Source organism: Molothrus ater, chromosome 5, assembly GCF_012460135.2.
Source record: "Molothrus ater isolate BHLD 08-10-18 breed brown headed cowbird chromosome 5, BPBGC_Mater_1.1, whole genome shotgun sequence".
Classification (NCBI taxonomy): domain Eukaryota; kingdom Metazoa; phylum Chordata; class Aves; order Passeriformes; family Icteridae; genus Molothrus; species Molothrus ater.
The window spans coordinates 72,236,504-72,249,203 of NC_050482.2; the positions used below are offsets into that span (position 1 = coordinate 72,236,504).

Genomic DNA, 12,700 nt, shown 5'->3' on the forward strand with positions numbered 1-12,700 from the left:
AGCAAGAATACTTGTTTAACCTCATCCCCATGACAAAAAAAGTCATCTTACTGCTTTTCTCTCCTCTCTATGTTTCCTCTGTACTAGCTCAAATATTTTAAAAAAAAGTCTTGAAGTTCTTTATTTTAGTTACAAAAATGAGCAACAAATGAACTGCCTTTTTCCTTTGGAAGTGTCCGAGGGTTGTTCCCGAATGTGAAAGGTCCTTTTGGCCTCTGTCCTGCCAAGTGCTGCTGGAGGTCTGTCTGTCTGTCTGTCAACATTGCATTTGGTGCTGTGGCATGAGCCGGAGGAGGGAAGCCTTGGAAGGAAGTTATCAACATGGAAACAGCTCCTGTCTGTATTACTTGGCAGTGTCAGGCACTTTGCTGCACTTAGTTGAAAAGGCTGTGTGTGTTAATTTACAGGCTTTATGCTGAGATGAATTGGAGATGGATGCAGCTAGTGACACCCAGGCTCTCTTGCAGGACTGAGCAAAGGTGGAAAGTTTCCAGCCTGGAAAGCCTTGCTTTTTTAAAATGGAAAATGCTTATGTATTTCCCTGAGATGCATTCTGCAAGTTTGTTCCTTGTGTTTTCCACGTGCCAAGTTGCATACCTTTAGGGATTGTGTCCATATTCCATCAGACTAGCCATTTTTTCCCCAGCAGCCCTCAGAATAAAGCTGTGCTGTGCCAGCAGGGTGGTGCTGGGGAGCCTGTGTCAGGTGTGGGTGTGGGTGATGAGCTGAACCCCTGGTTCATTCTCCCTGGAGTCACCACTGTGAGAGTTTTGTGCCAGCACTGTCCCTGCTTGCAGCTGGGGGAGCAGTGGGAGCTGCTGAGTGAGCTCAGCTGTGTGCACAGGTACATTTTGGTAAGCTCTGGGATGCATTGTCTAAGCCTCATACACAGCAAAGGGAAGAATAATATTTAGGGCCCAAATCATTCACTGCAGAAGAGCTCACAGGAGGTGATTAGGAAGAAAAAATTCACCTTTACTTCATGGCACCCACCTTGTTCTGTGCATCCTGGACACTTAGTGAGCACCCATAAAAAGGCACCTCAAACTCAGGAGGAGCAGGAGGGATCATCCCACAACTGGATAGGCAGGGCTTCCTGCTCTGTGGGCTCAGGACATGCTTGTGGCAACTTAGGGAACTGATACACAGGAGAGAAAAACATTTTCTTGTCTTATTTTAAACATCACTGCAAGGGAAAATAGCAGATTGTAGTTATATGGGGACATATATTTTTATTTCCCTTAAGATAGACACGGGGAGGGGGGTGAGGTATGGAGGGCCAACACATGTGCTAATTAAAGCATGCAGGCCTTCAGCAGAGTGTGTGGCACTGGGAGCCAAGTGTTTCTGGAGGAAGGGGGACAAATGCAATTAAACATGTCAGTTTTGAAGGACAGATTTGTGTTGCTGCATGTGAAATGTGCATTCTTCCCTGAACAGTAGAAGAGATGCTTAACTTCCAGACAAGTCACAAGCAAGAAGATATTCCTACAATACTTTGAAGTTAATCAAATTATTCATGTGCATCCACTGGTCTAGGAATAAAAAAATCTGAACTTATTTGGGGTAGCTGAGACTAACTCAAATGAAAATAAAAATTAGCCACACATCTGAGCAGGTCAGGAGTAAAGTACTGTGCAGAGTTTGGTCAGGTTGTGGAGAACAGAGTGTTGCTTTTAGCAGCTGCCCTTCCCCACACTCAGTAATTCATTATCCATCACCAACCTCACCAAAAGGAATAGAATTGCTTCTGAAGAGCTGGAGGTGGGTGCGTAGCAGTATTTGCCCCTCAGTGGAAAATGTTATATATATATCTATATAGATGCTGGGAAATGCACTGAGATACTTACCTTGGAGATAGGAAAACTTTTATATAAATGTTGATGCTAATAAATATGTAATGAACAGCTGCAGAAATGAAATTGGGGGAAGTGTATGAAGAGAAAATAGATAGAACTAATAGCAGCTGCTATTTTAGGGGCTTAGGTTTGCTGAAAGTATGGGTTTATGTTACTTGGGAAGTGGGATAAGCCTTCTAGATTAAGTAAGAGTCTGTGGAGGGGAAACTCTGAACTTTAAGGATTCTGTCGGGATGCAGGGGCAGTGAAGAGCCAAAATAAGGTCGTGCATGTTTCCCTGATCCTGGCATTCTCTAAGCCACAAATGTCTAACTTTGCCATCCTAATGTTCCTTTAGACTACTTTCCCTGTGTAGCTATTTACATAGTGACCCAGAGCACACATGACTTTTTACAGAAAATAGAACTGTAGTTGTCAAGTGTTTGCAATCTAAATTTGTGGAAGTCACAGCAGGAGCTAGTAACAAACAGTGGGGGTAACTGTTAAAAACATACTGCTTGGTGCTTAGGTAGCTGTGGTAACCATAGTATGTTCCTAAAAGGAGACAGGAGAGCAGAATTTAGGTGGAAATACTACAGTTATAACGAAGCTGAGAATCCTGGAAATATGAAGTGTGACTGTGTTGAATTCAGTGTCTTTGTGTGCTTGGATTTGTTATGGTCAAGTCATACAGGACACGCACACATTTGTGAAGATGCTGGCCCAGGCTTCAACAGCTTGACCTGGCTCCAGGTTTGCCAACACATTCCCTTTGATATGGTAAGCCATTTGGGGCCAGACTTTTCAAAGGCACTGAAACAAATAAAGATACGTTGAGGCACTTCCCAAAATCAGAAATCTCTGCAGGCAGCTGTGGGTATTTCCCCCTTGGACAGTAGATTTACTATGGGCTGCTTGTCATGTGCTCATACTGATTTTTGCATTGATAACTTCTTCAGGGGTGGGCTCTTTTTTGGATTTTCAGTGGCTGTGAAGGTTTCCTGGTGTGGTGGCTTGGCACTGGCCAAACACAGCTGGGCAGAGGAGAGAAAAAAATTAATGAAGGGTTCACAGTGTGCTCAGATAACCCAGTGACAACAGTATGGAAAACCAGGAAAATCTCGGAGGATTGTGTCTGTGTCCTCCAGAATAACATCCTAAAGTAGGTAAGAAGTTACAAGGTGAAATTGTAGCTCATTAAATCCATTGGGAATTTTGTGAGGATTTAAAATACAGTTGTCTCCTTTAGGATGTTACAGCTAAGAGGTCACGCAGAGAGAGGCTGGCCAGTGGAGAATCTTGACAGCTGTGTGAATTATTAGATTGTTGAAGAGGTATTTCTTTTTATGGACATATGTCCTTTAGCAGAACAAATTGAAGGGCCTGGAAAATAGCCCTGATTTGCAGTCCATTATATTCAAATTAGAAATGCAGTATCAAGAAGTTACAATCCAGAAAATATTGGAAGGTATGTAAGCTTCCAATAAAAATAAAAAACTTTTGAGAGATTGAACTGAATTGAACTGATTATAAAAAACATTTGAGAGATTTAACTGATGTAGTAATACCTTGAAAAGAAAAAAAAAAATAGGGAAACACCTTAGATGTAAAGCTCAGAAGGAGGGCCTGTATTCAATGCCACTTGAGGCAGTTGTATCCTGGCAATTCCAGTTAATAATAATAATAAACATAACGAGTTAAAATGCAGTAGTTAAATGAGCCATAAAAATGAAGAGTCCATAATTTGTATGATATTGTGTCATGTAATCGGATTAAAATAAACGAATGTTTGCATTTATTTGTGTTTAGGAGAAAATGAAGTGTAGCTGAGTGCTGCTCCATACATTCCATCCTGGAATGAAAATCACATTGTTTTGACTGTGTTATTTCTATATCCATGCAAACCATCCTCACCGCTCCATAGTTTTTACCTCCCTAATGCAAACAAGGTTGTGTCATTTGAAATGAGGGGCTATAAGGCCCCTTGGAGAGTTAAAGAGGAGCAGCAATTTGAAAAAAAAAAAAAAGAAATGCAGCAGTCAGATTTAGGAAGAAAGGGCATTTTCCTGGTAAATGTTTTCCTAAATGGGAATTTTTCAGTGTGGTGTTTTGCTCGTGTGTTTGGCAGTCACTTGGAATCAAGTGCAGACTTAGGCTACATTGTGGGCTTGGCAATGACAATTTGTGTGTGTGTGGTGCTTCAGTTATATTAGCCCTGGAGGCAGAGTTAACACTTGCAGTGGGACAAGAGTATTTGCAGTCATCAGAGAACTTTGCAGTCAGCTTCAATAACATCACTCCATTTTTTTCACTTTTTTTTAACATTTTTTTTGGCAGCAAAGCACTTAGTAGAACCATCTGTCTTTCTATTAGTGTTTTTTGAGTCCTGTTTTGAAGCTTCTTCGCTTGGCAAAGTCACTTTCATCCTTGGAAACCATTTAAAAAAAAAAGTTCTGTGGCTTTTTGCCGAAGAAGAGTACTATGCAAAAATTCCGCATGGCTGTTCATTTTTGTTCTAAAAGAATACAGTTACTTTGTCTTTGTCTTTAAAAAAAAGGCAAAAAAAAAAAGCAAACCACAAAACCTCAAATAAAACAAACAAAAAATGAACACGTGAAGAAAAGGCAGGTATTGGACAGCTCTAGGATATCTGTGCAGATAGAGAACAAATCACATTTTATATGGGTTTTATCCTCTAATTCAGCTGAAAATATGTATGCCTTCTAATTAACAGGATCAGAATAGAAAGACAAATATTGAAGTAACAAAAAATGGATCAAGCTGGTTCAGTGAGTGGAGCTACATCTACTCCATCTTTCAGCCTCAATCTTAATCTCTCACTGCAAGAATTTCTGTCAACAGTGCTCTTGAACTCTATCCTTGAAAATTGTTTCAGACCATACAGACACAGTCAGCACACACAGGGGTGTTGCCAGCTCCAGGCATAAATTAAAAGGGATGATAATCCCAAATTTTGTATCACTGTTTTGCCTGGTAGCAGTGTTGGGTGAACCAAGACGTGGCCTGGATTTTGAGGAGAATAAATGAAACTAGAATGAAGTGCAAATGGTGTATTCTGAGCAGAGGCAGCCAAGGGCTGGGGCAGGTTCTCTGTCCCAGTTCTGCTGTCAGGCAGCAGTGAAGGGAGTGACACCTTTGTGAGCCCCTCAGCATAGAAGGTTCTCTGCTGATGCTCTGATTTTCTGAGTTACTTAAACCACAAAGTAAATTGTAGTTTTCAAGGACATCTCCATCTCCAGTGCCTCAGCTTTACAGCACCATTAAAATCTAGATAAGCTGTCTTAAAAAGAGATCACTCCTTCTTGACTGACTGATCTGGTCAGTACAGGGGGTTTTACATTTAAACTAGACATTCAGCATTTTAACCCAGCAAACTTTGTGTTTCTCATCTGTGTGAAATACAGAGACAGCTTCCATTTCTATCAATTATAAAAGCTATTAACGGAACTGGGTAAAAGCAGCAGCAGTAGACATTGTGCCATGGCCCACTTCCAGCTTTGATGACTAATTTCTGCATGGCTTTAGTCCCCTGCAGTATCCACTTACAATATAATATTTTCCACTTCCTGACTTGCATGGTTGTGTAGAGTTGCTGTGCAAAGTTGAACACCTAACTCTTCAGACATTGCTGTTTGATTTGTGAGCAAAGGGTCTCAGCCTTTCTTCTGAGGCTTTATCTTTTCAAATGTACCAATAAGTGCACATGTATGAGCAGAAAAATAGCATTGGCTGTGCTGTGTGCTACTTGTGCACTTATTTTTCCTTTCTGAGGAGGTGTCTTTGTGTTGGCTTGGTCAGGGTGGAAGCTACTGTCTGATACATTACTGCTGCACAGTTCAGTAAAAGAGAAGGAAGTATCCCCCTGCAGCCAGAGATAAGTGAGTCATCATGAACTGTGGGGGGAATAATTAAGTGGGGTATAGATATGCCTTTGTGAAACAGTTTATTTTGGGTTCATGTCATTCATATGAGGTGTTTGGTGATGAAGATGAAGCCCCAGAGCTGATGCTGCTGGAGCACCCCAATATGAAGAGGTGAATTAAGATCAGCAGTGAGAGAAAGCACATTGCAGACATTGTCCCCCCCAAATTGTGTGTTTGATTGTCCCTCTCTGTTCAGCAGGTCCAGGGTCAGCTGCCTCCATTGATGATCCCCGTGTTCCCTCCAGACCAGCGCACGCTGGCAGCAGCTGCCCAGCAAGGATTCCTCCTTCCTCCTGGCTTCAGCTACAAGGCGGGATGCAGTAAGTCCTGGGGGTTTCTCTAGCTGGAGTGGGTATTGCAGGGCACAGTCTGTATGAAAACAGCACCCTGTCCATGGACAAAGCCATCAGCTCGCAGAGATGAGTCAGAAACAGGGGATTGCTTGTTACAGCATGAGAAAAGCCTGTCAGAAGTGAAGGATGCGCTCCTACACAGCAGCCAAACATCTGACACAAGAGCTGCATTTGTGCACCTTCTCCCTGACAGGTCTTTCTGACAAGTGAACACGCTCATGACCACAAACTTGCATCTGAAGAGAAGCTATTTGAAACTTCCCAATAAATTTCAACACTGTTGTAAGAAAACATGTTTTTTTCCTGAAGCAGACTGCTTGCTATTTGTGAACTGAGGGCCTATTCTAGTCTCTTTCTTCACACAGAGCTCACATTAATCTCAATGGAGGTTCTGCACAGAGATCAAAGATAGCATATGCCTTTCAGTTTGATGGACTAACACAAACTCTGAGGATATTTGTGAGAGCCTAACACTTAAAAATATAGCATCTACTTTTTTAATCTTTGAAAGATTTGTATTGTTCTCTACATTCCACAGATTTTTTTTTTTATTTTACTTAAGCCTTCTATAGGATTTCATCTTCCTGTCAACATGATGAGGATAAATACAAGTTAAGAAATAATGAAGGAACTTTATTTCTGTGAATAAACTTAGCTAGAGCATGAATTTCATAGACCTATTTTTCATGCACCTGTAGAACTCTTCTGCCATCAGTTTTCTACTGAGTTATCCTGGACTTGCTTGTTCTCCCCTTCTCTGTCTCTGGTTTGGGTGTTTGTTATGTCCATGTCATTGTATCCATCTGTATCCTTGACTAACTCACTAATTCATCAGTTGGTTTGAGTTACTCAGCACTTACCACTGCTGCATTTTTTGTAAACTTAGAACATAAAAAGATTTCTTTAGTTAAGCTGGCTTAGCCCACAATTTCAGATTTCTCTCAGCTTCTAAACATCACAGATGCAGTACTTGAGCAGTAACTCAGTTTCTTTGGCCACTAACACCTTTTCCTGATATTTTACAGACTGGGACCACTGTTGCAAATACTGTTCCAAACACTTCCCATCCCTCAGCAGCTGCAGTGCCAAAAAATGGTCTCATTCAGTTCTTCCAGTGATTTCACACACTCAGCCTCTCAGTGATTCACATTGCAGAATGTGTATCTGTGAGCCACGCTGAATGTGAATGCTGCCATCACTGTGGGTCTGGAAAAGGTCAGCAAAGCACACTGTTAGACAGGTCTGGCAGATGGTATTGTTTCCATGTTAGTCAAGTCCAGCTTGGGTAGAAGGAGCTGAGGTGGTTTTTTCCCTTCTTTGTACTGCGTGCACATGAACTCCATGATGGTCCTGTAGTTCCTCACATCTGTGAAGTATTAACTCCATGATAATCCTGCAGTTCCTCACATCTATGAAGTGTTAACTCCATGATAGTCCTGTAGTTCCTCACATCTATGGAGTACTAACTCCATCATAGTCCTGTAGTTCCTGACATCTGTGGAATAATAACTCCATGATAATCCTGCAGTTCCTCAACATCTATGAAGTATTAACTCATGATAGTTCTGTAGTTCCTCACATCTATGGAAAAACAACTCCATGATGGTCCTGTAGTTCCTCACATCTGTGGAATACTAACTCCATTGTAGTCCTGTAGTTCCTCACATCTGTGGAGTACTAACTCCATGATAGTCCTGTAGTTCCTCACATCTATGGAATACTATATCCATCATGGTCCTGTAGTTCCTCACATCTAGTGAAATAGATGTGACATTACGTGTTTGTGTAACCCTGAAAATTGAAAGGCAAAAAGAGCAAAGTTTCTGCTGCTTCTGGCAGTGAGGCTTGGAATGAGCCGCGTGCCAAGCTGCAGGGCTGAGCAGGAGCCAGTGGAAAAAGGCAGCTCTGTGTTTGGTGGTTGCCTGGCATGTTTGGCTGAGAAGCTGAGGAGAAGTGATAAGTAGTCCAAAGGGTTTCTTCCTTTCACTCAGCATCTAGAGTAAACAAAAACTCACATTTAGCCACACCTGGAAAGTTCCACCTAGCTGCCTTCAAACCACAATATGTTCACATCAAGTCATGTTTTTGACAGACCACTAAAACTATTTCTCCCATTTTTTTGCTTGCCCTACTGTGTGTCAGTCCACTTAGCAAAGTCTGTGAACCAGAGAGCTTTGGGCACAATTTTGTTAAGCACGTGAGTGATTCAGGAGACTAAACCTCCCTATTAAGAGTGACAAATGCACTAGGATCTAGAGAATGTCCAGCAGATTAATTTCCTCAGCTTCTGAATGGGTTAAATGCCTGATTTTCACTAAGTTTGCTTTTGGGAGCAAAGCCCTCCTAGGAACTTCCAAAGACCCCTAGCATCATCTGTACATGACTGCCATTCTGTGGTTTAAAATCAGTGTCTGTGCCTGACAATAATGGATCTCACTTCCACATCTTCCCCAGTCAGTCCTTTTGGAAACCTGTCCTTCTTTCTGGACTGATTGCATTTTTCAGAATTGTTTTCTGTGGCTGACTGATGGAAATTCTCTAGTGATGATTCTGTTATTTATTAGCATTAACAACCTGCAGATAGGAATGATAAAAAGCTCCATGTGACTATTCAGTTTCAGTCACAAAGAACAAAAAACTGTGAAACCTTTCACATACTGTTCCTCAAAAAAAGTGAGCTTTGAAAATTTGGGGGAGAAGGAACAGAGACTCATTGCAACAACCAATATTTTCATAAGTAGCAAGTGATGCAGAGCTCCTTGACTTTGGAGACACATTGAAAGGGACATTTATGCTGCTCTGCACCCTGCCCCTGTGAGAATTTAGGATTCCAGGAGATGTATGGGCCAGGCTTCCTGGTTGAGCATTCTCAAACTTGTTTCTCTCCAGGCTGTTAAAATTGCTTAAACTGAGATGGTTCTTTTTCATGGAAATGTGTTGGGAAGGGCTTAAAGAGCAGCCTGGTCACAGTGGGAGCCTTTGCAGGGGCTGTGGTAGGAGCTGTTGGCCTCTTCAGCCCAGCCAGAATGTGTGATCAAGGCTCAGGGTGTGCAGAAGAGAAGAAATAATGAATAGCTGTACTACTGTTTTATTTGCATTCAGCTTAGATAACAAAACCTCATTTAACTTATTCAGTGCTTTCAGACCCACCTGTGCCTCCCCAGAGAGGGTGAAATGTGAGTCCCCCAATGATTTCAGAGTGAAAAGTGGGTTCCTGAGGCAGTGCTTACCAAAGGACTCATCACTCACCAGACAGAGGCTGGAAGAGAAGAGCACTGCTTTCTCTACACATACTTTGTTTTCTGAGCATTTAGACTGAAGAGAACACAAAAATAATCATAACAGTTGATAGCAGTGGTCCATTTGGACTCCTTTCATGGCAGATACCCAAGGAAGAACAAAAGTGCACTGATACTTTATCCCCATCCTTTGCCAGGTTGCAGTGACTGAGGACTCAGGAACCTTCTAACCCAGTGGTGGCATCGCTGTGAGATGTGGTGTTGGAAACAAAGAGTTTTTCTCTGCTTGGTTCCAGCCTGATGGAAAACATTCTAGAGAGATGAAATGCTCAAAAAAATCCAGCAGTATCAGTCTCTATTATGTGCAGAGCAAATGATTCAATTATGCTTTTCCAAATATTTTTCAAAATTGGGTAAATAAAGGGAGGAGAGGGGTAAATATTTTCTCCGTGGTTACATGGCAGGTCATGGTCTTTGGCTTCCGATTTGATGTACTACATTTCCTTTTCGTTCTTTTTCCCCATAGCAGACTATGCTTGGGAGTGGCTTGGGTTTTCATTTTGTTTTGTTTTTTTAAACAGATGGTTTGCATTACATAAGGGACAATTTACACAAGTTGACACTTCCCCTTTTTTCTCTATGGCATATTGTGTGGTGGTAAAGTTGGCAGAGATGAAGGGAGGAACTTCTACTAGGATTACATTTCTATTTGAGAAAAAGATTCATATTCTCTGGTTCCAGTTAATTTTCAACCTCCATACCTAGATATAATTGCATGTATAAAATGTTTAATATTATTATTTACAACTGAAGTACTTTTTCTTACGAGGAAAAAAAAAGTTGGCAGTATGTGATGGGCTATATAATCCACAATTAGCAAGGGAAATACTGATTATGTACTTACTTGCCCTGTATTTAGTTAATTATGCAATGTGTGCTATTTGAAATTGAAGCTTTTTGAGTTTTTCATGCAAACCTCTTTATATGTATTTTATGATACACATAATACGTAATTTTTAGATAGATAAATAATGCAAATCTTTTTCTGAAGGGCTGGTGTTTCAAGGTTAGTTGTTGACTAAGTTAGTGACTGGCAGCATGAGCAAATTTGAGGAGTGACCCAGTATCCCAACTATTTAAACTGGTTTTAGCAGCAGAGCACCTTCCTTTTCAGCTGATGCTGAAATCAAACAGACTCTGATTGTTGCATTTCCCAGAGCTTCTCCCACTTTTGGGCTCCCCAGACTGGCTCAGGTCATTTAACCCTTCTTTTCTTCTCGTCTCATACTCTTATCACTGGTTACTCCTGCTAGTTCAGCCCTCCTTGTGGTACTCAGCAGATAATAGACACAGCTCCCAGATTTTAGCAATGGCAAGGGAAATGTCAGCTCTGCTGAGGTCTGAGGAGCTGTTGCTGTTGACTTCACTGAAGTCAGATTTCACACCAGATGATACAGATCTGCTAGGGCCACTCTTAGAAATAATTAGAATTTATTTAGAGCTAATTAATATTTGAGAAGTGCTTTGAAAGCATAAAAATGGTGCAAGTGATAGAAGAAGTTTTGTATTGTGCCCTTTAAAAACTGCGTAGTTCTTCCCCTGAGCAAGCTGCTCATCATTTGTAGGTAGTATGATCCTTTTATTAATGCACAAATGGGTCTGTATGATCCTTTTATTAATGCACACATGGATCTGTATGATCCTTTTATTAATGCACACATGTATGGGTCTGTGTGATCCTTTTATTAATGCACACATGTATGGGTCTGTATATGGAATATTGGAATATTAAGGCATGGCTGTATCTCCTATATAAGAGATGCTGAAGGGTGTGGAATAAAGATTTGGAGAAGCACAAGGGATTGCTTCTGGGGGCTAAGATACAAAAAAGGCAGAAGGAGTTAGGATGAGAACAGTTCTCTGGGTCAGCATGGTCAGAAGGTTTCCATCTACATCTGCAGCACTGCCTGTCAGTGGTTTCCAGGTCAGCCACACAGAGTAGCCAAATTTTGATGGGTCTTCCCTAATTAGTGATGCTAAGTAGGATTAATTTAGGAAACTGCACTCCAACATTTCTTAAAACATTTGGTCATCATGTTAAAAGGAAGGAAATGTTGACTTGTGCCTAAAGGATTGTGGTGTGTTCTGTCAGTCCTAAATCTTTTCAGGATGACTGAAGCTGTTGAATTCCAGAGTTTCTTCTGTAGAAGATGAAGAACAACTCACCTTGTTTTCTAAACTAAGGTGTGCAATAAATTGAGTTATTTGGAGATTTTTAGGATTTGTTTTCTCAGGAAACAATAGTTGCCAAGTCTGTATTTCCAGCAATGGGATTTACCCCAAGTACATTTTCCAGGTTATTGGCAAATTCTCAGGAACAGATAGTCTTTTATTTGCTGATACCTGTGTTGTTTTTAGAGTAATATGACAAATTTTGGAAACAAGAATTGTTTTTCCTTGCCCATTTGTCCTGTGCCCTGTGGATAATTTGTTGTAACAAATTGTATTGTGTTTGCAGTCAGATGTCATCAACACAAGGTTTTTTTTGAAAGCACTTTAATCCCCTATTTCAACCATATCCAATTGAGGGGGCAGAGCCTGAATATACAGTAGGTACATTTTACATGTCTTACATATCAGCTTGTTGCTGCTGGAGGTGTTCTAAATAATTCACAGAAATTTATTGATGAAATATCTGATTACCTCTTAAAATTGGCAGAATATGAGAGATGAACAAGTCAAGCCTATATAAAATTGAAATATGCTGAATTTACCGTTCATCTATGTTCTGAACAATAATTCTGATGTCTGATAAAAGCGAAGCTCTCAGTTAATTGGTTCCTCACATAATACAATAAAATTAATGTTTAGGAGTTAAATACCATAAAGTTCCTCAGGGAAAATTGCTGATGTGCCTCTGTTTTTCAGTCAGTCACATGTTTCATGTTTAATGGAGTATCATGTGGATTGTCTTACAATTTTACTTGTGCTCTGTGTCCCTTTTTCTGTCTTCTAAAGAGACTTGAGTGCTAATTTCTGATTTAACTGTGTCAGCTGACATGCAGGTCATGACAATCACCAAATCACAAGGAAAAAACATTGACATTGCTGTGTTTTTATCAGGATGGCAGACACAGAAGCTGTGTGTTGTGAAGACCACATGCTGTAGATTCTTTATGAAGATAGATGTTAGCTATCTTCCAGGGCTGCTGTTCATGCCTTGGACAGGAAGGAGCATATGACCCAAGCCTCACATTCCCCCAGGATTAGGGAAGAGCAATGTGGATAGACATTGTAATGTGGATAGAGCATTGTGGGTAGGCACA

The 12,700-nt window shown here is 40.9% G+C and overlaps 1 protein-coding gene across 1 annotated transcript in view; it reads left to right on the plus strand.

Moving 5' to 3' along the window:
• Positions 1-12,700, plus strand: part of SOX5 (SRY-box transcription factor 5) — a 279,255-nt gene that overhangs the window by 179,992 nt on the left and 86,563 nt on the right. Inside the window, 1 exon segment of the mRNA XM_036400499.2 lies at positions 5,982-6,102. Coding sequence (XP_036256392.1) covers positions 5,982-6,102 — 121 coding nt within the window.